Source organism: Marmota marmota, unplaced genomic scaffold (assembly GCF_001458135.2).
Source record: "Marmota marmota marmota unplaced genomic scaffold, marMar, whole genome shotgun sequence".
Taxonomy (NCBI): Eukaryota; Metazoa; Chordata; class Mammalia; order Rodentia; family Sciuridae; genus Marmota; species Marmota marmota.
Window position 1 is genome coordinate 33,517,483 of NW_026000249.1, and position 27,975 is coordinate 33,545,457.

At 36.7% G+C, this 27,975-nt stretch overlaps 2 protein-coding genes across 4 annotated transcripts in view; one reads left to right on the plus strand and one right to left on the minus strand.

Annotated features, from left to right (window-relative positions):
• Nucleotides 1-21,922, plus strand: part of Krbox4 (KRAB box domain containing 4) — a 28,345-nt gene extending 6,423 nt beyond the window's left edge. For 2 of the 3 annotated variants that reach the window (XM_048796472.1, XM_015488160.2), the window contains exons 6-7: nucleotides 6,945-6,988; nucleotides 8,566-9,675. In XM_048796472.1, coding sequence (XP_048652429.1) covers nucleotides 6,945-6,988 — 44 coding nt within the window. In that variant the 3' untranslated portion in view covers nucleotides 8,566-9,675. Of the gene's footprint in view, nucleotides 1-6,944; nucleotides 6,989-8,565; nucleotides 9,676-21,444 lie in introns of those variants that run through there. The other variant, XM_048796473.1, reaches the window with a different exon arrangement.
• A 2,038-nt stretch (nucleotides 21,923-23,960) lies between these two features.
• Znf674 (zinc finger protein 674) lies at nucleotides 23,961-27,693 on the minus strand. The gene is given in 6 exon segments (XM_048796394.1): nucleotides 23,961-24,285; nucleotides 24,287-24,346; nucleotides 24,348-24,534; nucleotides 24,537-24,557; nucleotides 24,560-24,978; nucleotides 27,680-27,693. Coding segments are annotated over 6 exon segments (1,026 nt in total).
• Between the last annotated feature and the right edge of the window lie 282 nt (nucleotides 27,694-27,975).

A 27,975-nucleotide genomic window follows, 5' to 3' on the forward strand; every position in this document is an offset into this window, starting at 1 on the left:
ACACCAATTTCCTGTCTATTGGGCATGCTGTACAGGGGCAAGTTGCTGCGTGCATGGGGTAGTCACCGGGGCTGCACCATCTTCAGCCTGAAGGGATGGACCTTGGTCTGGAATGCCCCCAGCATTCCAAGCCCTTTCAGTCTGAAATTTGGAGTCTTTGTTTTAGCCTCAAGAAAATTATTCTACCTGGTTACTTGCCGTTGGTATGGACGACAAAGCTTTGCTATCGACCTTTAACTCTTTTAGGCCAGGTACCCACTATGTTCTCATCTGTCTTTGCTTTGAACCCAGGTACCATAAACACTGTTTCTGTTTTCTTATTTCTTCTCAGACTCTTACAAATCTGACTTGATGCCATCCATCCATTTGCTTCTCTCAATAATACTTCCTTCCTTCTCAACTCTTTTTGTATTATTCAAAAAATACATAAACTTGAGAAGCCATTGCTCCAAGGTAGAATATTTCATTGAACCATGTTTCAGTCCTGGATGGATGGAGCTGCCTTTTTCTTTGATTAGTTGGTTGTTTATTTTCACTTTCAGCTGCTTGTGGAGATCCAGAAACTCCAGATCTATTGGTCTCCTTTTGCTCTCCCATTTGTACTAATCCTCTCCATGAGCCCATCCCAGAGAAATTTGATTAGAATGCTCTTACTTACTCTTCATAGTGTGGCCCATGGACCAGCAGCCTGTGAATTTCTGGGACTCTATGGTGTCAGGCCTCACTGAAGATTTACTAAATTAGAATGTATATTTCAGCAAGCTCTTCAGAGAACTTGCAGGCACAGGACAGCTGAGGATACTGCTCTATTTTTCTTTTCTTTATTTTTTGTGGTGCTGATGATAGTATCCAGGGCCTTGTACATGCTAGGCAAGTACTCTACCATTGAGCTACACCCACAATCTGAGAAGCACTGCTTTTTAGAGATTCATTTCAGAGCAACATTCTTGGTCAAATGTAGAGGCACCCTGGACCGGTCTTTGTGGCCCCCACTGCTCTCCTGCTTCTCCTTGGTTTTTTTTTTTTTTTTTTTTTTCAGCTATAGTATCGTTGTTATAGCTCAGTGCACCACCATATCTGCTGCCTCACAGAGATGCATGAGGATTCCAGTGTACTGATGGCACAATTTCTTAATTTCCAGTGATACCTGGAATTAGAACGAATGTTCTCATTTCACTGGTATCCTGAAAGGGATGAAAACTATATTCAGGATAGTCCACCCTCCTGATTCACAATGCCTGTCTATTTATTTAGTACCAGGGACTGAATTCAAGGGTACTTAACCACTGAATTATATCTCCAGCCATTTATATTTTTTAATTTTGAGACAGGGTCTCTCTAAGTTGCTTAGGGCCTGGCTAAATTGCTGAGGCTGGCTTTAAATTTGCAATCTTCCTGCCTCGATTTCCCAAGTCACTGGGATTACAGGTGTGTGCCCCCACACCCAGCACAATGTCCTTATATTAAAACTGCATTCTATTAAAATTTAATATAGACATGCACATGTTCAGTCTGAGTGCAGAACATAGGATAAAATGTAATCTTAGATTCATTCCCAGTTACATCTCCCAAGAGCAGCCTTAACTAAAGGTTTCTGTTTTCAGTTCTTCTGTTGAGCACCACCATAGGTCTAGGGAATATCTTTATTCCTACACTTCTTGAATTTTCATTTGTATCTCCTCTCAATGAAAGATAAGAATTAGCTTACTTACCCTTTGGCTTTCTGCTCTCAGCTCTTCATGTTACTTAAATTCTTATCTCCTTTGTTACATTTATAACTTTAAATAACATTTTTTTGCATTCCACATGGTAATTTCAAATGCAGTAGCTCAAGAGGCTGAGGCTAGAGGATTATGGGTTCAAAGCCAGCATAAGCAACTTAGTGCAGCCCTGAGTAACTCAGTGAGGCATTGTCTCTAAATAAAATACAAAAAGGGACTCAGGATGTGGCTCAGTGTTAAGTGCCCCTGAGTTCAAATCCATGGTACCAAAAATAAAATGCCTAGCACACAGAGGAGTGTGCCTGTAATTGCAGCAACTTGGGAGGCTGAGGCAGAAAAATTGAAAGCCTGAGGCCAGCCTCAGCAATTGGTGAGATCCTGTCTCAAAATAAAAAAGAAAAAGGTCTGGGGATGTAGGTCAGTGATAAAGCCCCTTGGTTCAATCTCCAGTACCCGCCCCCCCACACACACACATATACCAGAAAAACCCTATAGCTTATTTCTCTACTGAACACACAGAACCCTAGATAGAAGAGTGTGCATCTCGTTCTTATTTACCCAGTGTTGGACTGGTGGAAGACAATGAATAAATATTATATCGTTTTGTACCTGGGCAGAGAAAGGAGACTTGTTATTCATCCACACACAAGTGGCTAAGAGTATGGACTTTGTAGCCACATAGTCTGGGTTCAAAATCTGGCCATTTCTCTCAGTAGCTGTCACTGTGGACAAATGGCTTTGCCTCTCTTCACTCATTGTAGAAGGGGGCTAATGATAAAACTTAGTGATTATCAAAAGTTAATGAATTGATGTATGTAAAGCATCTGAAATGGTACCTGGCATTAAGGAAGCACTCAAAATTTCATCACTGTTTTTACCCATACAGAAGGAGGGTTTTCTGTTAACCAGATATACATTTCATAATTACTATGGAACTCTCACAATAGTCATGAGTAGGCCCCACTCTCTAGAAATTTTTTCAGAAACCTGGGGTGGGCCTGGTTATATGGATTTTGAATAACATTCCAGAGAGTTCTAATGTCCATGTTTAGTTAAAGGTATGCTGCTTAAAATATCTGCTAGAGAGATTTCAAGGAAATGGGAGACATAGCAAAGCCAGAATCCAAGAGCATGGGATCAGGATGGGATGGGAATATAGGAGCATGTGGACTTGCTCCTAGACAACCCTCATAATTCCCAAGGGTGGATGCAAAAAGCAACTTGAATTGCTTCCCATTCTTCCATACTTAATCTATTTGGGGACTGTAACCCCCCCCCCCATGCCTGGATAGGTCTCTGATAGTTCTCTAGGTTAATTTCAGATAATAAAAGTCTCCTAGGAACTGTTGGTCTCAAGAGTAACCTCATTATAATAATAAAAAACTATCATCAAATCCCATGTAGTAGTAGAACCTCTGAAATTTATGTAACATTTATTGATTTTTTCACGGAACGAATTTTTAGCTTTGTTAATTTCTTTGTGGTTTCCTCTTTGTTTTGTTAATTTTTCTCCTTTTACTTTTATTTCCTCTTTTCTATTTAGGCTGGATTTGCTTTGCTATTCTTTACCCAGATTTTCCCCCCAAAATTTTATTATGAAAATTATCATAAAGAACAAGTAAAAGAGTTACAGATTGAATGCACATATAATATTTCCACCTGGATTCAATAATTAACATTTTGCTATATTTGATTTATCTCCTGTCTGTCTGCCAATTCCTCTGTCCTTCCATCAGTTTACCTGTATTTTTTGCAGTGCTTTTCAAAGTAAGTTGCAGAGACTCGTACACTTCACCCCCTGAATTCCCTATAGGCATATCATTGGTACTTATGAGGTATTTTAATAAAAGGATATGCATTATTGGCATGTGATCTTTGGCTATATGTTGTAATATTCTAACATAATTCTCTGTATATATTTTTTGTATGGTCATTATATATTTATGCTGATGTTACTGTGTTGCTTTGTTTTCAAGTGAGATTTATTGAGCTATAATAATGTCCAGTATGAAGTTCACCTTCCCTAGGTACACAGTTCTATAATTTTGACAAATATAATTATGTGACTATCACCACAATCAAGATATTCAACATTTTCATCTCTCCCCAAACAACCTTTGTCTCCGTTTATAATTAAACTTTCTCTCCACCCCAGGCTTCATCTCTTTCCCTTCTAGTTTGTTTGTTTCTAGAATTTCATATAAATGAGTCATATATGACTTCTCTCACTTACTTTAATGCTTTTTAGGTTCATCCATGTTGTGTATGCATCAGCAGTTTGTTCCTTTTTATAGCTGAGTAGTGTTCCAGTTTATCGATGGACCAGTTAATGCACATTTGACTTGTTCCCAGTTTTTGGCTATTATGAATGAAGCTTGTGAACATTCTTGTACAGGTATTTGTATGATTGACATATGATTTCATATCTCTTGGGAAATATGAGATTTAGAGTGGGATTTCTTGGTCTTATGGTAAGCATATATTTAACTTTGTAAGATATTGCCAAAGTATTTTCCAATGTGGCTGTATCATTTTGTTTTCCCACCAACAACACACCTTTCTAGTGGGTATGTAGGGGATCTCATTGTGATTTAAATTTGCATTTATATAATAATTAATTATATTGGGCACGTTTTCATGTGCTTATTTGCCATCTCTGTACCTTCTGTGGTCAAGTATCTGTTGTAATATTTTGCTATTCTGGTTTATTATTAAATTGTATGGGTTATTTATATATTCTGGCTATAAGTTTTCACCAGCTATGTGTTTTCCAAATATTTATTCCCAGGCTGTGGCTTGTTTTGTTATTAATAATATCTTTCACAAATGTTTTTTGTTTTTGATAGAGTCTAGTTTATCAAGTTTTTCTTCTGTGATCATACTTTTTTGTGTCCTATTTAGCAACCTCTAACCCAGTAACAAAGATTTTTTTCACATGTTTTATTCTAGGAGATTTATCATTTTAATAGTTATATGTAAGTCTATGACTGATAAGGAGCTAATTTTTGTATCTGGTGTGAGGTAAGGGTTAGCATTCTTTTATATTATTCTTTGCATATGCATTTCCAAATGTTCCTGTAACATTTTTGGAAAGGCCATTCTTTCTTTATTAATTTACTTTGGCATCATTTTTGAAAATTATTTGAACACTTATGTTTCAACCTATATACCAGTGTCACACTGTCTTAATTACTGTAGCCTTATATTAAGTGCTCAAATCAGGTAGTGTGAGTCCTCTAACTTTCTTTCCCTTTTCATAATATTTTGGCTATTCTAGGTCCTTAATATTTTTTTTTACAAATTTTAGAATCATCTTTTCAACTTCTGTCAAAGGCCTACAAAGGATTTTGTATGAGATTGCATTGAATCTGTGGATCATTGATATGTTAACAATATACAGTCCTCTAATTCATAAATATGGTATATCTCTCCATTTACTTATGTCTTAAATTTGTTCTCTGTAATATTTTGCAGTTTTGAATGAACAGGTCTTGCAATATTTTCTTTAACTTACCCCTATATTTTATGTTCATAGAAGGTAATATAAATGGTGTATTTATGCATATACACATACATATTTGTTTTATATTTCAATTTCTCATTGGTCATTGCCAGTTATAGAAATATAAATGATTTTTTTATGTGGTTTTGTATCCTGGAACCTTTCTAAGCTCACATATTAGTGCTAGTAGCTCTTTTATATATGGCTTGGCATTTTCTATATAAATTATCATGTTATGAATAAGGACAGTTTCTTTCTTTCCAATCTAGATGCCTTTACTTTTTTTCTTGCTTTATTGTACTGGTTAGGATCCTTGCTATAATATTGACAAGGAATAGGGAGGGCAATATACTTGCCTTGACCCTGATCTTAGGACAAATACATTCACTCTCTCACAATTAGGTATAAGTTTACTTACAGGATTTTTCATAGATGACCTGATAAAAGTTGAGGATATTTCCTTCTAATCCTGCTTTTCTCCAAGTTTTTATCATTAATGAATGTTGAACATACTTTTTATGGATCAATTGATACATTGTATTGTTTCTCCCTAAGATAGTTGCATTTTATATTATTATTGATATTATTAGATTTAGGCCTATCATTGTATTATTTCTTTTCTGTTTGACCTCCCTCCTTTTGTTTGTTGTTCTGCTTCACTGTTCTACTCTTTGGAATATTTGACTATTTTTTTTTAATTTAACTTTTTATTTTTATGTAATTATAAGTTCTCATGCTCTTGTAAGAAATACTACAGAGAGACCACATGTACTCTTTATCCTGTTTCCCCCAATGGTGACAGCTTTAAAAACCCTGATACAAATCACAGCAAGCATATTGATATTGCTAAAATCAAGATACAGAATATATTTCTGTTACCACAAGGATCTCTATATTGCTATTTTATAGCCAGATCTATTTCCTTCCACTCCCAACTCTTCCTTAAATTATTAATTTATTCTCCATTTCTATGATTCTTTCATTTCAAAATTATTATATAAATGGAGTCATGCAGTATGAAACTATATGGGATTGGAGCTTTTCACCCAGCATAATTCTATGGAGATTCACCCTGTTGCGTGTACCAATAGTTTATTTCTTTTAATTACCGAGTAGTAATTCGTCAAATGGATGCACCATAGTTTAACATTCCCCCTTTGAAGGATATTCCTATTTTCAACTTTGTTGATTTCTGTTCTAATTTTTACTCTTTTCTTCTGATGATCTTTCTTCATTTCTAACATATACATTCAGAACTGTAAATATCCCTCCAAATTCTGCTTTAGCTATGTCTTACAAATTATATGTTTTTTTTCATTTTTGTTTCATTCAAAATATTTTAGATGTCCCTTAAGGCTTATTTAGAAGTAAGTATGTCTTTAAATTTCCAAATATATGGGGTTTTCCAAATATCTTTCTCTCATTGATTTCATTGATACTGTTATCGCACATATTATTTCTTATAAATTTGTTATATTTTGTTTTAAGACCCAGAATATGTCTTATCTTGGTGAATGTTTGATATGCACTTGAAAAGAATGTGTATCCTGCTGTTGTTTGATGTAGTGTTTTATGAATGTCAATTAGTGGAGTTGGCTGATAGCGCCATTCACATTATCTATATTCTTGTTGGTTTTCTGTCTACTCGTTCTATCAATTGTTGAGACAAAGAGTGTTGAAGTCTCCAACAATAATTGTGGATTTGTCTGTTTCTCTTTCAGATGTATCCATTTTTGCCTCATGTATTTTGAAGTGCTGTTATTAGGTACATATGCTTTTAGGATTGTTATTTCTTCTTGGAGAATTAACCATTTTATCATTTTGTAATGTCCTTCTTTGTCTTAGAAATCTTTCTTGTTCTGAAGTCATTGTCTGAAATTATTGTAGTTACTCCAGCTTTCTCTTAGCTAGGTTTTCATGTTATATATCCATCCCTTTACATATTTTAAATTGAAAGACTTTATTTTTAGTACAGTTTTAGATTTATAGTAAAATAGACCAGCTAGTACCAAAAGTTTCCTTATACCTCTCCCCGACCCCAGTTTTCCCTAATAGTAACATCTTGCATTAGTGGTGTATACTTGTCACAATTTATGTGTGAATGTTAATACATTATTAACTAAAGTCCATATGTTACATTAGGGTTCACTCTTTGTGTTGTACAGTTCTATGGAAATGCTCAAAAATCCACCATTAATGCATTATACAGAATAATCTCAGTGCCATAAAATTTCCCTATGCTTCACTTTTTCATCCTTTTTCCCCTCCCTCCTGGCAAGCACTGATCTTTTTACTGTCTCTGTAGTTTTGTCTTTCCCAGAATGTTATATGTTTGGAATCACACAATATATAGCCTTTTCAGACTGGCTTCTTTCAAATAGCATATGTATTTAAGTTTCCTCTATGTCTGTTCATGGCTTGATAGCTCATTTCTTTTTATTGATGAATAATATTCCATTGTATGGATGTACCAGTTTGTTTATCCATTCAGCTACTAAAGGATATCTTAGTTGCTTCCAGTTTGGGGCCATTATGAGTAGAGCTGCTATAAACATCCATGTACAGACTTCTGTGGACATGTTTTCAACTCATTGTGGATCATTTCCCTTTGAAGTTTATGATTTTTTTTTACTGTGAACTCCTTTTCAGTGAGAGTTCTTTTTTATGAAAGCTATGGAAGCATCACTGTAGAACGGTTTAGAAATGGAGCCCACTAGTTTCACTAATGTAGAACCAATTTAGGTGTATTTTTCAACTTTGGGGGTCTTGTATGATACTTCAAATGTCCATTTGGGATGTACTCCCACATGTGGTAGAGGACTAGGGTTCTGATTTCTTATAAGTAACTCCTTATTCTTCTTACCATTTTCATTAACTAGTGGGTGACATCACTCTAATTCCTATTTCACAAACAGAGATAGCTTTCATGATTCCCAGCTTTAAACTGGGAGCTCAATTCTAGTTCTCTGCACATTTATGCCCTGTGGCCTGGAATTCACACTCATGATTAGAGCCTTAATCTCTCAACTGCAAAGCCACACAGATTCAGTTTTTATTCACCCTCTCACTTTAAATTTCTTCTTCATTTTTGTCACCTAGTAAATTTCTTGGCTTTTAGCTTGGCTGCATATTACATTTTTTGGGTTAAATTTGGGCCAGCATTTCTTTGCATTTGCAGTCAGCACAGGTATGGGTGGTGGAACATGGGGAGGATCCATCCACATCAGCTCAAGTCATGTTGATAGGAGTTCACCACAGGGCATTTAAGGCTTAATGTTTTCCCATAATATTATAGTTTAAAAAGACTTACAAATTGAAGGATTTATCATATTTTTCCCCTAGAAGTCTGGCAAGTTGATGAGCAGATAGATAACTACAAGGAAAGTCAAGACAGACCTCTGTGGCAAGCTGCAATCATAGACAAGGAAACACTGAAGGATGAAAGTAATCAAGATTGCAGAATATGCAGAAAAATCATTTATCTGAGCAAATGCTTTGTTTCTGTAGGACGAAGACTCCCTAAGTATTATTCATGGAAAAGTTGTTCAAACCATAATTTTAATTTTCTTAGTCAAATCAGAAGCTATGTAAAAAAGAAAAATGATGGTGTAAGGTAAATTGGAAATTATGTCTCCATTCTAATCTTGATAAAGCCCAACCTGCAGAGAAATTTTTTGAACCCAGTCAACAAGGAAAAGGCCTCCACCAGAAGCAAGCCCTTAATAAAAGATAATTCAAACTGGGAAGAAATTCTATAAATGTACTGAATTTGATAGTGTTTTTCTAGAAAACCAACCTTGTTGCCCATCAAAGAATTCACACTGGAGAGAAGCCTTATGAATGCTGTGAATTTGCAAAAACCACCAGCCAGAAGATAGCCCTCATAGCACACCTGAGAACTCATTCAGGAGAGAAATTCTATGAATGCAGTGAATGGGAAAACCTTTTTCCAGAAGGCACCCCTCATCAAAAATCAGAGAATTCATATAGGAGAGAGACACTATAAATGCAGTGACTGTGAGAAAGCAGTCAATAGGAAATTCACTCTCATTTAATATCAGAGGATTCATACAAGGGAGAAAAATTATGAATGTAATGAATGTGGAAAACTTTTCAGTGTGAAATCAACTCTCATTGTGTATCATAGAACTCATACAGACGAGAGAGGCCCTATGATGACTGGGAAAGACTTCAGTGGGAAGACACCTCTCACTAAACATCAGAGAAGTCACACAGGACATAAAACCTAAAGTCTACAAATAAACTTTCAGGTGGAATAACTATTCTTTAGTTATACATTATTACACACTGTGCATCAAATAATTCATTGAAAGTAATCATGTAAATCCAGTGAATATCAGAAAGCCTTCAGATATTGCTCAGCCTTTATTTGATTTAAGAAAACTCAATGTTGTAATATTTAAAGAATGTAATAAACATAAATTTCATTTATGAGTTGTAATATATTGTTCATCAAAGAATTTATGAAGGGCCAAAACTATGAATATAGTGAAATTTTGGAAAGAAAATCTCATTTTATATCAGAGCTCTTATGTTCAGGAGATGCTATCAATTTCATAAGTTGAAGAGCCCAGTTTTCCTAGGTACTGTGAGGAAAATCATGTGTCAGATACCTCATTATACATTTTATAGAAAAGACCACAGGTTTATTATTATATAAACACTCAATTATATACATATTCTTTGTGAATATGTTATAAACCTTTTGAAAGTATAAATATTCCAGGAGGACTATAAAAACAATCCTTGCTTGGTTGATCTGACAGATTAATTTGTAATAGAGAATCTCTAAAAGAACCAGGTATGGTGCATGCCTGCAGGAGGATCAGAAGTTCAATGTCAGGAGCTGGGGTTGTAGCTCAATGGTAGAGCACTTGCCTGGCATGCGTGAGACACTGGGTTCAATTCTCAGCACCACATATAAATAAATAAAATAAATAAAGGTCTATCAGCAACTAATATATATATATAAATATTCATATATATAGTAAGTTCAAGGTCATATATTATATATATATATATATGAAGTTCAAGGTCAGCTTTAGCAATTTAGCCAGACTATCAAAATGAAAAAAGGGCAGGGGATGTGACTCAGTGGTAGAATACTCCTGGGTTCAATCCCCAGTACCAAAAACCAAAAAAGGCAAGAATCTTTAAATAGATTAGTTTGAAAGGGGATGAGCTAGCAGGATCCCCAAACAAAAGGGACTCAAAAAGGAGCAATTACCCATGGATTTTATCTATCATAAGTACAAAAGTATAAATATCTTATGGGGAAAGTTTATAGCCTTCTGGGATGCCTTTCTTAGGAAAAGTCATTATATTCTATTTTAAGTAATTTAATGATGGAGTAATAGGAGGTTCAGGATTTATAGGAAAGATTCTATAAGAGAAATATTTTTTTTCTTTTTTTTTTGCATAGTATTTAGGATTGAACCCAGAGGTGCTCTACCACTGAAATATGTCCCTCTATCCCTTTCATTTTTTTTTTTTTTTTTTAGAGACAGGGTCACACTAAGTTCCCCAGGCTGGCCTCAAACTTGTGATCCTCCTCCCTCAGTCTTCAGAGTAGCTGAGATTACAGGCATGTGCCACCAAAGCCCAGCAGTATTAATTGAAATAAAAATTTTTAGCCAGTTGAATATCCAGTGATAGGTGATTGAGTATTGATACATTCTTAAATTTGAATAATATTCTGCCATTAATGCATTCATATTTTAAGAATTTTAGAAAATGTTCAAGATTACAGAACTGTACTTTATGATCTGTGTTGTAAAATGACATTTGGGAATGATATGCACTATTTGATTTCAGTGTATCTGGGTTGTGTGAATATAGGCAAATTTAAAAATTATATGCATTTATATTGCATTTATGTCTTTTGTGTATGTGTATGTGTTTATCACATATGTGGAGAGAGGCACAGAAAAATAAGAAGAAAAATGCATTCCAATATTAATAGTGGTTAATTTGGATATTAGAATTGCTGATTTTTAAATAATTATTTTAAATATATTTTGCTTAGTTTTCTGATTTTTCTTTCTCATATGTTTTTCTATCCAGAACTCTTTTTTAATACATGACTATTCTGCTACTTTCTGTTCTGCTCATATCATCTTACTTTGACATATCTGCACATATTTACATATTTATTACTTTCCCATGTGGTCATCTGTTTGATTTCAATGTTAAAAGAATATATCATACACCTTTTAGAATGGATATCTCACAATTTTAACAATAGAGTGATTTTTCCAATGAGAATTATAACGTCTTCATACTTTCTTTTACACTTTATCCTCACCAAATCCCGTGACCAAAATCATAAGCCACCGTATTTTATAGATGGGAAGCACTGCAGTGAGTGATTCAAGGTCCTACAGGTAATAAGAACAAACCAATGCAAACCCAAATTCCCATATGAAAAGGCAAAGCCCTTTTCATTCTGCTCTTGGTGATTGCCACTGGATACTCATTTTCTCTTTTCCTCTTTTATCCCTACTATTTCTCATTAATTCTCAACGTTCACTGTGGTTAGTATCTCTTAATATTGACTGTTTATGTAAGTAAAGGCTGTTCATTTTATAAAAACTACATTGTGTAATGGTGCTGCCATGAGAATCAGGAATGAATTCCTCTGATTCTCATGGCTACACTATTCAGTAAGGAGGGTAATGACAGACCACACACATCTCCAACCACACACAAATCCTGATATTTTATAGATGAAACAAAATCATAGTATTTCTACTTAAAACTTGATGTAAGCAGTATAACAAGCATTAGCATCTATGATTCACATTCCAATGAAAGTTATTCGTGGTTTTTACAATGTTCATCCCTCTAGACCTCACCCAATAGAAGAAAGGAGGGGACATCCTATCTGGTTATTTAATCTCTTCATTTTTATTTTGAGTTTAAACATTTAAAAAGAAAGTAATGGTCAGGCTGGGATTGTAGGTTAGTGATAGAGTACTTGCCTAGCACATGTGAGGCACAGGGTTCGATCCCTCAGCACCACATAAAAATAAATAAGAAAGGTATGAAATTTGTTTTTTAAAAAAGAAAGTAATGGGGCTGGGGATATAATTCGGTGGTAGAACACATGCTTAGCTTATGTGAGACCCTGAGTTCAATCTTCAGCTCCAAACTAAAAAGTAACAAGCAGACTTTCATTTCCATGTATACTGTAGTTAGTCTTGCCAGGCCAGCAATTATGCTGCAACAATTGGCACAGGGGTGGGGGGAGAAGTAGAAAACATATTTAAAAGTCATAGAGCTGAAGAAACAATGAGGTCTAGATGAAATAAAATCTGAGAAAGTGAAGTGCTTTTACATATGGTACTGGGGATTGAACCCTGGGATGCCATGCCATTGAGCTACATTCCCAGCCGTTTTTTTTTTTTTTGAGACAGGGTCTCACTATAAGCTGCCCAGGCTGAAATTGAACTTTTAATCCTCCTGCCTCAGCCTGCAGAGTCACTGGTATTACAGGAGTGTGCCACCATGTCCAGCTGCAGTAGTTTTTCTAGATCAGCTGACAAGTGCTTTCCATTATCTTATCTGGGAGCATTTGCTGATTCTTGGTGTGCTGAGGATAGGTTTTGGCTCAGGCTGATGAACGATACAGGTGGAAAGAAATTCACAAGTGATTCCAGAAAATATATAAGTCTAGAAGATCTCTGAGCACGTCTTTTTTTTTTTTTTGTCCATAAAACATTTACTGAATTTGTGATGGTATGAGAGGCTTAGAAGCTGAGTCAGAAAGGTAAAGTGAAACCTGCAGTTCCACTGTATTTGGAAACAGTCCAAATAAAAGAAGGGGCCTGCTACAGTCATAGTGAAATAGGATAAGAACTTAGCTCAAAACCAATTATGGGGAGAGCTAAAACTCAAGCAGTCTTCCAGGTCTGAGGAGACAGAACCAACAGGCTCTCAAGAAAAAATTCAGAAGAAAATCCCGAGGAACAGTGATGAACAAGAGCTGGGTTGTCATTCATATATATANAGCCAAAATCATACTGTATGGGTTTTAATACCACATTGGACATAATAGAAAAAAAAAATATATATATATATATATTTTAAATGTAGATGGATACAATACCTTTATTTTATTGGTTTTTATTTTTATGTGGTGCCAGGAATATGAACCCAGTGCCTCATGCATGCTAGGCAAGTGCTCTACCACTGAGCCACAACCCCGGCCCCTGGGTTGTCTTAATACTTCAAATCAGCCCTCATTGGACTGTAGTGATCAGTTCTAACTCTATCTCTTACAGAGGAAAAGGGCAAACAAAACCAACTGCAGCCTCTGTTTTATTTTCAGTATTGGGAATGGAAACCAAGGCCTCACACATGCCAGGAAAAAACTTTGCTACTGAGCTACACCCCAGCCCACCTCTATATTTTTTAAATACACAATGTCTGACAAAAACAGACAAAAGTATTACTAGGTATTAGAAAAGGCAGGGAAATGCAACTAAGAAAATTAACAACAGTTGCAGTAGTTGAAATCATAAGAATGAATGATCTCAAAGGACCCCTCTTTCTTCAATAATCCCCTGCAACCTGTGAATGTAATAAGATATTTCTTCTCTACTTATATTTTATTATAATGGCCAAAGGGCAATTATCTGAGTGAGCTTAATCTTTTTACACAAACCTTTTTTTTAAGCAAAGTTTTCTCCAGCTGGTTGGCAAAAGGAAATCAGAGATTGGAGGGATTCAACACATGGGATATTTTCTGTTATTGAAATGGAGAAATCTCATGGCAAAGAACTGTAGTGGCGCTCCAGGATCTGAGAGCATCTTCTGGCTGAGGCAGCCAGGAAATGAGGACCACAGTCCTACAGCCACAAGGAACAGAATTTAGCTAACAACCTGCATGCACTTAGAGACAGATTCTTCCCCATACACCTTCAGATACCAGCCCGACCCGGCCAACATCTTGATTTTCCCCTTGTGGGACAGAACTCAGCTATACCAATCTGAACTTATGACCTACAAAACATTTGAGTTAATAAATAGATATTGTTTTAGGCCACTAAGTTTGCAATTTGTTTTGGCAGCAACAGAAAACTAATTAAGCAAATTTAGATGGTTTTGATTCTGAAATTACAAAGCACTTTAAATGCCATGCTAAGGGCAAAAATAAAGCAAAATGGGTAAACGATGGAGGATTTAAAAATATTTGGAATATCTAAAAATGCATGAAGTATGTATGCTACAACTAAAAAATACAGTAGCCAAAATCTTACTGTATGGGTTTTTTTTAAGAGAGAGAGAGAGAGAGTGAATTTTAATATTTACTTTTTAGTTCTCGGCGGTCACAACATCTTTGTATGTGGTGCTGAGGATCGAACCCGGGCCGCACGCATGCCAGGCGAGCGCACTACCACTTGAGCCATATCCCCAGCCCACTGTATGGGTTTTAATACCACATTGGACACAACAGAAAATAGGATTCATGAATTTGAAGGCAGATCAATAGATTGATTTCAGAGGAAAATGCAAATACAGACTATGAGAGGCATTTGTGACATAGCTAAAAAGTAAGGCATATATAATTGGGATCCCAGAAGAGAAATATTAAAGACAGAATAATAATTGAGACAATGGTTAAATATTTTTGAAAAGCCAGTGAAAGATATCAAGCTAAGGAATCAAAAAGCTCTGAGAATCCCAAGCATGAATCATAAGACCTCAAATTTAATTTCCATTTATGATGGAGTAATGAGGTCCAAGTTACCCACCTCCTATAAACAACTAGAAATAGTAGATGATAATATTTGAGGTAACTTTCTGTATATCAAACAAAAGCAACACAGTATTATAAAACTGAAAAAAGGAATACAAATGATATGAGTCCCACACTTGCCCTGGTTTTATGCCTGGAGGCTCTTTGTAAAATGAGATGGGTGGGGGAGCACTCCCTAGAAGAGCGTGGTGGTCAGAGTTGAGGAAAAAGATTAGTGTTTGGGAAGGCTGAGACAGCTGGAAATTTCAGGGCACTGTACTGCAAAGAAGGGAGTTGTTGACAAGAAGGAGCAATAGAAAGGTACATGGGAGATCCTTGAGTTTGTTGTTGAATATTTAGCTAAGTATGTGAAGAGTGAAACTTCTCAAGGCCAGGAAAAGAGCAATTGAGGAACTATAACTGAACAGTTTCCAGAGGTCACATGGGGTTGGAGTGTGTGCCAGAGTGGAGAATTCTTGTTAATCATCCCAGGCCATCAATTCCTAGAGGGAATCATGTCTTAATAATGGGGATACGTGAGCTCTGGAGTGAAGGCAACCATAAACCTAGCCTAATAATGCTAAAATTAAGGCATGAAGGAATGAAATTGATTCGCAAGTATCATAACTCCTTATTAGAATGAAGTCCAATACTCCTTAAAAATATAAAATTCAATGATGCATTCAACAATATAAATTTATTATGTCTGTCATTCAGATATTAAAGAATGAAGACATGAGAAAATGTGTTGCATATCTAAGAAGTAAAAACAGATGATAGAAACAGATCAAGAGTTATGTTTTGGATCTTAAGTGTCCCCCAAAGGCCCATATGTTAAAGGCTTGGTCATCAGCCTGTGGCACTATTAAGAGGTGGAGAAATCTTAGGGAGGTGGAACATAGTGAAAGTGAGGTCACTTGGGGAGTAAACTTGAAGAGGCTATTGGGACCCCAGTTCCTATCCTATCTTTCTCTGCTTCCCTGACACCCTGACATAAGCAGGCCTTCTCCACCACACACCATTGCCATGATGTACTATGCCACTACAGACCCAAAGTGATGGGGCCAAGTGACTATGGACTGAAAATGAGCCAAATTAAATCTTTCCTCCTTTAAGTTTATTTTCCAAGATATTTTATCACAGCAATGGAAAGCTGACTAACACACCAAGAAATGACAAATATTAGAAATGTTTATTGTCATCAAAAATGGCATAATAAAGAACTCTAAAACACTACCTCTTCATAAAATTAATGAAAAGACTATAATGGAGTCCACTTCATGCTTTGAATATAACCCTGGTTGCTCTACCAGTGGTGGCTTATTTTAAAATTGACATGATTTTTTTCTTCTCTCTCTCCCTGTCCCTAACCGTGGGAGAAGCAAGATTAACCTTCCAATCCTAGGCCTTTGGTTACTGACCATAGGAATGAAGAAATCCAGACTTTGGGGCTGGCACCTGTGAATCTAAGAAATGGCTCTATCTCAAGGATAAAAATGAATTATGATTCCTGACAGGACATAGCCTTTATATTTCCTCCTTAAAAGTCCACGGTCTCCCTCTGGCAGTTAGAACTACAGGCTCTGGGAAAGGAGTCCCCTGTTTTTTTCCTTTGCTAACAAAGCAATAATACTTCTTTTTTTTCTTTTTCTCCAAACCGTGTCCATGTAATTGGGTTGACCTTGGGAATAGACTGAGCATCTGGTATCAAAACTAGCAACTTTTTTTTTATTCTAGGAATAAAACAAATAGCTTGTAGCAACTGAAGAAGCATGTATTCAAGGAAAAAAAAAACTGAATCTCAGTAAAAACAGCAAACTTTGTGACATTTTAACTTACCATAGTCCCATCCCATGCTCCCTGACTCAGAAGTCATTTAGAAAATGATAATCTGAATTCACAGTATCAATAACAGAGGGAGCAAAATAGACATCATTTGTAAAGAATTATCCTTAAGAATCTGTCTACTGGCTTCATGGAAGACTCACTACAAAAGTTTATCTTTACCTATTTCAGAAATTTCCAAATGCAAAAGTCACTTACTACAGTGCAGAGCATTTGTTTAAAATATTTACAGGCTGGGCTGGGGATGTGGCTCAAGCGGTAGCGCGCTTGCCTGGCATGCGTGCGGCCCGGGTTCGATCCTCAGCACCACATACAAAACAAAGATGTTGTGTCCGCCGATAACTAAAAAATAAATATTAAAATTCTCTATCTCTCTCTCTCTTTAAAAAAAATAAAATAAAATAAAATAAAATATTTACAGGCAAATATTTTATTCCCTGTTACCTGAGGAAATAGATGACAGTTGAAGAAAACAATATTCTGATAAAATGCTTGGGAAGAAAGCCTTCTGAATTAAACACTTTGGGAAACAGATTTTCAAAAACTCCTAAGTATTGCCAGGAAACTAGAATGCCAAGGACATGCTCAGGGGAGTGTTCATGCTCTGGAAGGCACTAATTTTTTACTTTTGGCTGACCTTGGGGTTCTGCTGACCTTGGAGTTCTGTACAAGCAGGATGTCAAGGCTAGGACAGAGTTGTAAACTGCCTGGGTACATGGTGAAGGTGTGCCCCAAAACACAGAGCCACTCTGCAAAGACAGATTTTTGGTTTCAAGCATTTAAGTAAATCTTTATCCAATAGAACACTGCTAGGCTAACTGAACAGAAATGTCAGCAACTGCACACAACAAAGAAAACCTACATCAAAAATTAGTTCAGAAGCCCAGCATAGTGGCACATGCCTGTAATCCCAGCAATTTGGGAGGCTGAGGCAGGAGGATTGCAAATTCAAAGCCAGCCTCAGCAACTTAGCAAGATTCTAAGCAACTTAGTGAGACCTTGTCTCAAAATTAAAAATAAAAAGGGTTGGGGATGTAGTTCACTGATAAAGTACTCCCGGGTTCAATTCCTAGTACAAAAGAAAATTAGAAAAGTTACTAAACAACCACTATAAAAAAAAGCAAGTCCTTAATTAAGGGGAGAATTTAATTTCCAGAGTTGCTACATTATAATAGTGTAAAACTGTTTTAACATTTATATTTCAACTTAATTAAATACATCAGTAGAATAAAGAAAAAAAGCCAGGCATGATGACGCATGCCTGTAAATCCAGCTACCCAGGAGGCTGAGGTAGGAGAATTGCAAGTGCAAGGCCATCCTCAGCAACATAGTGAGCCTCTGTTTAAAATACAAAAAAAAAAAAAAAAATCAGGGCTGGGGGTGTGGCCAGTGGTAGAGTACCCTGGGTTCAATCTCCAGTACTACAAAATAAATGATAGATAGATAGACAGACAGACAGACAGACATGATCTTTTCAATAGTTACAGGAAAATTATTTGGCAAAATTAATGTACATTCATGGGGAAAAAATCCCTTTCAGTAAACTGGGAATAAAAGGGAACTTCCTTAGTCTGTTAAAGGACATTTAGAAAAAGCCACAGCCTATATCATATTAAATGTTGAAAGCTTAAACCCTTTCTCTCGAGCTCATTAATTTTCCTTCACCTGTGTCAATTTTGCTGATAAGCCTGGCATCCCTGGAAATAAAATTGATGGGCATCCAGTAGGATATCTGTTTAATATTACCACTGGAAAAGGTCAAGATTAAAAGAGCAGGAGTCTTAGGGCAATTGCCTCCTTTTAAAAATGAGGGTCCTTTACTTAGTTCCCAGATCCTAGCCAATCTTCAGACCCAGAACCATTTGTAGCAAGATTTGCCCATGTTCTTCAAGGAAGGATTATACAACATTGTAGCAGGCATACATTTATAATGCTTACCCTCATTTTTCCCCAAAGGAAACTATGACATTTATTTGAGTGACTATACACTAGGGAAAATGGAATGCCCAGAAACTTTTAGACACAGCTTTCTGAGTTGGCACCTATAATAAAATGCTCAAAGCATCATTGTGGCCCTCTTGTAAGAGAGGGGGTCTATTGGGTCCAGATAATAAATGGAATACAGTGTAAATCTGACTCATAGTGGCCCATTGCATCTGCAAACCTTCCCAGTGATCATGTCCCCATTCTCCAAGTGCATAATTGAAATTTACATACTTGGAGGTTGGATTCCTCTCTGCCTGGGGTCCTTTATTCTGTGCAGTAAGATCTTTCATAGTAGGGAGAACCAATGGAAATATCTTCCTCCTCCTTCCCCCACCAACCAAGAGTGTAAATTAAAACAACATTTCACCCTAGGGGTGACAGGTATTAGTGCCACCATTAAATATCAAAAGGAAAAAAAATGAATGGTGGTCCCTATATATTTAATTCACTATTCTGGCCACTTCAGAAACCAGCTAGTTCCTAGAGAATGACTGTAGACTACCACAATTAAGGTAAGCTGCATTGGGATCTAGAGGTAACATATTCCTAGAAATGCTTCTCAGGCCCATATAACAGTTGACACAGAAGGCTGCCAGCTTTGAGTGGATCCTAGAGTAGGAAATGCTCTATAGCATGCCCAGGCTGTAATTTCTTAGATCATGTGTTCTGGATGGCCCTATGGTGTTCAAGCTGTCAGTGGTGGGAAAAGATGTAGTATGAGGATGCATCTCTGAGATTTTTAGAGCAAGGCCATGGAATCTACAACAGAGAACTATGATACTTTTAAGAAACCACTCTCTGTTAGGTTCCATAAACCTCATTTTACCATGCTTTCCATTCCACTTACTGAATAACACAAATTTGCAAATTTTAATTTTTACTGTGGTCCAGAACAAGAGTCCACTTTTATTTTATTTTTATTATTTTTTTGGTACCAGGGATTGAATCCAAGGGCACTTAACATTGAATCCAAGGGCCCTTTTAAATATTTTATTTAGAGACAGGGTCTTGCTGAATTGCTTTGGGCCTTGCTAAATTGCTGAGGCTAGCTTTGAATCCGTGATCTTCCTGCCTCAGCTTCCTGAGCCACAAGGATTACAGGAGTGTGCTACCATGCCTGGCAGGAATACACTTTTAAATTGGTTTGATCTATCATGCACACTATATCTTTAGCCTTATGACCTAGCATACTATGTGGTGCTTTATGTATCTATGGCAGATAAAAATGATGTATGGAGCCTTTGTAAAATCCCTAAGTGTGAGTCACAGTACACCCCATCAGCATTTTTTTAATTGGTAGCAGGGATTGAACCCAAGGGCACTTAACCACTGAACCACATACCCAGTCCTTTTTAAATTTTTTTGTCTTGAGACAGGATCTAACTAAGTTGCTTGGGATCTCTCTAAGTCTCTGACGCTGGCCTCAAAATTGCAATCCTCCTGCCTCAGCTACCTGAGTCCCTGAGATTATAGGCATGCACCACCATGCCCAGCCCCATTATGATTTTGAAACAAAGCAATATCATATTCTGCAGATAACTATTCTTTAGAAGACATGTTCTTTTTTCATTTTTAAAATTTGTTCTTTTTAGATATACATGACAGTAGAGTGTATTTTGACACACATACATGAAGTATAACTTATTCAAATTAGCATCCCATTCTTGTGGTTGTACATGACGTGGAGTTTCATTGGTTCTGTGTTCATATATGAACATAGAAAAGTTATGTCTGATTCATTCTACTTTCTTATTCTCATCCCCCTCCCTTCCCTTCATTCCCCTTTGTCTAATCCAATGAACTTCTATTCTTTTCTACCCCTCTTATTGTGTGTTAGTATCCATACATCAGAGAGAACATTCAGCCTTTTGTTTTGGGGAAATGGCTTATTTCACTTAACATGATAGTCTCCATTTACTCCGTTTACTGGCAAATGCCATATTTTCATTCTTCCTTATGGCTGAATAATATTCCATTGTGTATATGTGTCACACTTTATTTAGCCATTCATCTGTTGAAGGATACCTAGGTTGGTTCCATAGTTTGGCTATCATGAATTGAGCTGCTATAAACATTGATGTAGCTGCATCACTGTAGTACACTGATTTTAAGTCCTTTGAGTATAGACTAGGTCAAAAGGTGGTTTCATTCCAAGTTTTCTGAGGACTCTCCATACTGCTTTCCATAGTGGTTGCGCCAATTTGCAGTCCTACCAGCAATGTACGAGTGAACCTTTTTCCCCACATCCTCAAAAACACTTACGTTAGTTGTATTCTTGATAATTGTCATTCTGACTAGAGTGAAATGGAATCTCAGTATGGTTTATTTTGCATTTATCTAATTGGTAGAGATTTTTATATATTTGTTGACCATTTGTATTTCTTCTTATGTGAAGTACCTGTTCATTTCCTTTGCCCATTTATTGATTGAGTTATTTTTGCGTGTGTATTTTTTGAGTTCTTTATATATGTCCTGAAGATTAATGCTCTATCTGAGGTGCAGGTGGCAAAGATTTTCTCCAATTCTGTAGGCTTTCTCTTCATGTTATCGATTATTTGCTGTGAAGAAACTTTTCAGTTTGATTCCATCCCATTTATTGATTCATTTTTAAAAATATTTACTTTTTCTAGTTATAGTTGGACAAATACCTGCTGCTGTGGGGTGAAGTGCCATTTTGCTCATGGCCTGGGTGAGCTGCCCTAGACTACTCGCCATCCCAAGTAAAAGATGGAACTCGCCACAAATTCTACCTCCAGAGCTGCTTTCCCTACGGCTTAGAGTGAGCCTTCATTCACAACCCCAAAGAGGACCTGGCGGCCCCTGGCCACACCCATGTGCTACGCCAGAGCATCAGCTTCTCTGGCTTGCCCTCTAGCCGCTGAACCTCTCTACCACCACTAGGCCTGGCAGGCCATTCTCTGTCCTCATGTTACTTCCCACCCTACAGCTCCTCACCACCACCTTGGGACCTTCCACTTGCACCTTCTGACATTCTTAAAATGAGGTGTTTCTACTACAGAACCCTAAAGAAAGAAATCAAAGAAGACCTTAGAAGCTGGAAAGATCTACCTTGCTCTTGGATAGATAGAATTAATATTATCAAAATGACCATACTACCAAAAGCACTATACAGATTTAATGCAATTCTGATCAAAATCCCTATGGTATTCCTCATAGAAAGAGAAAAAGCAGTAGTGAAATTCATCTGGAAAAATAAGAGACCCATAATAGCTAAATTAATCCTTAGTAGGAAGAGTGAAACAAGTGGCATCACTATACCAGACCTTAAACTATATTACAGAGCAGTAGTAACAAAAACAGCATGGTATTGGCACGAAAACAGAGTGGTAGACCAATGGTACAGAATAGAGGACACAGAGACTAACCCACAAAATTACAATTATCTTATATTAGACAAAGGCGCCAAAAACATGCATTGGAGAAAAGACAGCCTCTTCAACAAATGGTGCTGGGGAAACTAGAAATCCATATGGAACAAAATGTAATTAAACTCCTTTCTCTCACCATGCACAAAACTCAACTCAAAGTAGATCAAGGACCTAGGAATTAAACCAGAGGCTCTGCATCTAATAGAAGAAAACGTAGGCCCTAATCATGTGGGATTAGGCTCCAACTTCCTTAATAAGACTCCTATAGTACAAGAATTAAAACCAAGAATCAATAAATGGGATGGAATCAAACTAAAAAGTTTCTTCTCAGAAAAAGAAACAATCTTTGAGGTGAACAGAGAGCCTACATCCTTAGAGCAAATTTTTACCCCTCACACATCAGATAGAGCACTACTCTCTAGGGTATATAAAGAACTCAAAAATCTAAGCACCAAAAAAAAAAAAAAACCAAAAAAAAACTCAATCAACAATTGGGCCAAGGACCTGAAAAGACACTTCTCAGAAGAGGATACACAATCAATCAACAAATATATGAAAAAATGTTCATCATCACTAGCAATTAGAGAAATGCAAATCAAAACCACTCTAAGATATCATCTCATTCCAGTCAGAATGACAGCTATTATGAAGACAAACAACAATAAGTGTTGGCAAGGATGTGGGGAGAAAGGTACACTCATACATTGCTGGTGGGACTGCAAATTGGTGCAGCCAATATGGAAAGCAGTATGGAGATTCCTTAGAAAACTGGGAATGGAACCACCATTTGACCCAACTATCCCTCTCCTCGTTTTATACCCAAAAGACTTAAAAACAGCATACTTCAGGGACACAGCCACATCAATGTTTATAGCAGCACAATTCACAATAGCTAAACTGTGGAGCCAACCTAGATGCCTTTCAATGGATGAATGGATTAAAAATGTGCATATATACACAATGGAATTTTACTCAGCAATAAAAGAGAATAAAATCATGGCACTTGCAGGTAAATGGATGGCATTGGAGAAGATAATGCTAAGTGAAGTTAGCCAATCCCAAGAAAACAAATGCCAAATATTTTCTCTGATATAAGAAGGCTGACTCATAGTGGGGTAGGGAGAGGGAGCTTGGGAGGAATAGATGAATTCTAGATAGGGCAGAGGGGTGGGAGGGAAAGGGAGGGGGCAGAGGATTAGCAAGGATGGTGGAACGTGATAGACATCATCATCCAAAGTACATGTATGAAGACATGAATTAGTGTCAACATACTTTATATACAACCAGAGATATGAAAAAATTGTGCTGTATACATGTAATAACAATTGTAATACATTCTGCTGTCATTTATTTTTTAAAAAAAATAATAAAAAATAAAAATGAGGTGTTTCTGACATTCTTTTTTTAAATTTTATTTTTATTTTTTTTTTTTTTTGTGGTCCTGGGGATTGAACCCAGGGCTTTGTGCATGTGAGGCAGGCACTTCACCAACTGAGCTATATGCCCAGCCCTCGTTCTTTTTTTAATGTAGTTAGCTTTTAAATTTTTTTTAGTTGTAGATGGACACAATGCCTTTATTTTATTCATTTATTTAATGTGGTGCTGAGGATTGAACCCTGTGCCTCTCATGTGCTAAGCAAGTGCTCTGCCACTGAGCTACAACCCCAGCCCCCTGACATTCATTCTTAATGACTCCCCAGGATGAATTATTTGATGTACAGCATGAGGTACAATTACTAGTGAAATTATCTAACTTTTCAAGAACATTTGTACATTCTCTCTCCTGTATGACTTACCTGATGTTTATTCAGGGTTGACTTCCCACTGAAGGCTTTCCCACAGTCTCTGCATTCAAAAGGTTTTTCTCCCATGTGAGTTCTGTGATATGTAAGGAGAACTGATTTCACATGGAAGGCTTTCCCACATTCCCTACATTTGTAGGGTTTTCCTCCTGTATAAATCCCCTGACATTTAATGACAGTCAACTTCCTACTGATGTCTTTCCCACAGTCACTGCATTCATAGGGTCTCTCTCCCATATGAATTCTCCGTTGTTTAATCAGTGGTGACTTCTCACAGAATATTCCCACATTCATTGCATTTATAGGGTTTCTCTCCTGTATGAATTCTCTGATGGACAATAGGGTTGCCTCTCACTGAAAGCTTTCCCACATCTTCTTCATTTGTAGGGTTTCCCTCCTGTATGATTTCAATGATAGCCAAACAGATGTGATTTTACACTAACAGTCTTCCCACATGTGCTGCATTGATAGGGTTTTTCTTTTGTGTGAATTTTCTGATGAACAGAGAGGTGTGACTTTCTCTTGAAGTTTTTCCACATCTACTGCACTCACAAGGTTCTCTTTTCTGTTAGTTTTCTGATGTTTAATGGTGATGGGTTTCTCATCAAAGGTTTTCCTATACTTACTGCACTTAGGTTTCTCATCTGTGTGAGACATTTGATGTATAATGCTGGACTTAGCATGCTTGATTCTTTTATAAAATGCTTGTCTAATATGTGTTTTTTCGTGTCTAATAAGATGATAAGAACTCTTAAAGGCTTCTGCACATTCACCATACACAAATGGTCTCTTTCCCATGTGAGTTTGCTCATGTTTAATAAAAGTTGCCTTCTGGATAAAGGCTTTCCCACATCCACTGCATTCATAGGGTTTCTCTCCTGAATGAGTTCTCGGGTGTGCTGTGAGGGCTATCTTCTGACTGAAGGCTTTTGCAAATTCAAAGCATTCATAAAGTTTCTCTCCAGTGTGAATTCTTTTTTAAAAAAATTTTCTTAGTTATACATGGACACAATGTCTTTATTTTATTTATTTATTTTTATATGGTGCTGAGGATCAAACCCGGTGCCTCACAGGTGCAAGGCAAGCGCTCTGCCACTGAGCCACAATCCCAACCCCTCCAGTGTGAATTCTTTGATGGAAAACAAGGTTGGTTTTTCTGGATAAACACTCTACTATATTCAGTACATTCATAGAATTTCTCCCCAGTTTGAATTCTCTGACTTTTATTTTATTGCTTCTGGTGGGGGGCTTTTCCTTGTTGATTGGGTTCAACAGATTTCTCTGCAGGTTAGGATTTATCAAGATAAGAAGGGAGACATAATTTCCAATTTACCTTACATCTATAATCTATCTTTCTTACAAAGCTTCTATTTTTAAATTTATTTTTTATTTATTCTTTTTAGATATGCATGACAGTAGAGTATATTTGAACATATTATACACAATTGGAGTATATCTTATTCTAATAAGGATCCCAGTCTTGTGGTTGTACATGATGTGGAATTACAATGGTGGTGTATTTATATATGAACATAGGAAAGCTATGTCAGATTCATTTCACTGTCTCTCTTATTCCCATTTCCCTCCCTTCCTTTCGTTCCCCTTTGTCTAATCCAATGAACTTCTACTCTTCCCCTCCCTCCTTTTTGTGTGTTAGCATCAGAGAGAACATTTGACTAAGACCATTTATATTATTTTTTTTTTGGTGGTACTGGGGATTGAACCTTGTGCATGTGAGGCAAGCACTCTATGAACTGAGCTATATTACGTTTTAAATATCTTCTCCATGAATATTTAGGGTGTCTTTGTCTTATAGAAACAAAGAATTTGCTCAGATAAATGATTTTTCTGTATGTTCTGCATTCTTGAACATTTTCATCTTTCAGTGTTTTCTGGTCTATGAATGCAGCTTGCCACAGAGGTCTGTATTGACTTTCCTTTTAGTTATCTATCTGCTCATCAACTTCCCAGAATTCTAGGAGAAAAATGAGATGAATCATTAAAATTTTACTACAATATATGGGATAACATGGATCTCTAAATGCCCTGTGGTAAATTCTTATCAATATTATGATCATAAGGATGGATCCTCCCCATGTCCACCACCCCATGTTTCCAATTGCAAATGTAAAGAATGCTACCATGAATTCTAAAAAATAATGTAATATGCAGCCAAGCACAAAGCCAAGAAATGTGTTATGTGTCAAAAATGAAGTGGTGGGAGTGATGGGAATTTAGCTCAATGGTAGAGCACTTGGCTAGCATACAGAAGGTCCTGGGTACTATCCTTACCACCCATAAAAAATTGAAGTGAGAATGTACAATGATGGGGTAAAGTAAAAGTGAAGCTTGGAGCCTTGCATAGGAATCCAGACCTCAGGGCACAAGTGTTCAAGAAAGGAGAACCTATTTTTTGCTTCAAGCTGGCATAACAAGGGGCCTGCATGTTTATTAAATACAAACTAGAAACACTCCTTGCTGGCCAAAGAAATTGTTAAGAATGGTGTTAGATAAAAGAAATCAGAAGCCTAGTTCTGTGATTCAATCTGCATGATTACAAGTGTAGTACAAGAGCCCATAATGAAAAATTAACATAAAATTGGTCTTGTTATTAGTAGATTCACAGCAATGGAAAACTTTCCAAAAAATATTTCCCATGTTTTTATAGCTTAAGGCTCACAGAACATCTATGGAAAACCAAATCAAACATGTAAAAATAATTTAGACCTTACAAGGAAATGAATCATCAATAAAGAGAATCAACAGATACATTAAAAGATTCTCCCATTTCTAGAACTGTATATAATGTAACAATCTAGATTTTAAAGTAAATATATTCCAAATATCATCAGGTGTGGTAATGCATACCTGTAATCCCAGCAACCTAGGATGCTGAACCAGGAGGATTGCAAATTTGAGGCCAACCTCACCCAACTTAGCAAGACCATGTCTCCAAAACAAACAAACAAACAAACAAAACAAAACAAAAATAGGATTGCAACTCAGTGATAAAGCTCCCCTGGCTTCAATCCCCAGCAGCCCCCCAAAATAGATAAAAAATAAATTAAAATATTCTAAATATACAAAGAGTTAAGAACTAGACTATGGGGGAAAACTTGGATACAAGCTAGGATACAAATATGAATATAATTTTTTTAAAACTCTAAATAGAGAGGTTGAACAGTACACTATAAAGATAAATTGAATAAGTTAAATGACGGATTGTGGGAAACCACCCAGGATATAGCATAAAAGCTTAATGAAATGGAAACATAAGGGAAGTAGAAATAATTAGAAGCTCCAACATAAGCTCATTAAGAGATCCAAGTGGAAAGGAAAAGGAAAAGGGAGTGGGGCTGTAGGCCAAGAAAAAGATTAATACAGCAGCCCTGATACTGTTCTCTTTACAAAGGCCAGCCTGCAAGTTAGCCCTGGGCTGACATCTGGGAATTTGGATTTCAGGAATGTTCTCATAATTTCCTGACTGGTAAGCGTGGTTTTCTATGCCTCCACTGTTTATACAAACACTGTGTTTTATGCTGAACACCTGTTTTCCTTTTGGGAGTCTGGAATTTTGGTATATGCTAAGCAGTTTGTCTGTATGACCAGCCTCCAATAAAAACCAAAGTTTCTGAGTCTCTAATGGTCTCTCCTGAGCATAATAAACATCACACCTATGTTGCTGCATTTTTGATGCTGGGTGAAGAGTGCTCTGTAAGCCCCCTCATGGGAGGGTGACAGCATAAGGGAGCCTGCAAACGGATTCTTCCAGACTCTGCCTGTGCTGTTCCCCATATAATGTGGTTGTATATTCTTGGCATCACTACAATAAACTTATCTGTGAATACAACTATATGCTGTGTCCCATAATTCTTTCTAGAAAATCTCAGAATATGGGAGTAGTCTTGGGGATCGCTGACCCAGGATATATTTGAATAGACAATGACATAGTTTTCTAGAGTGAAAGGAA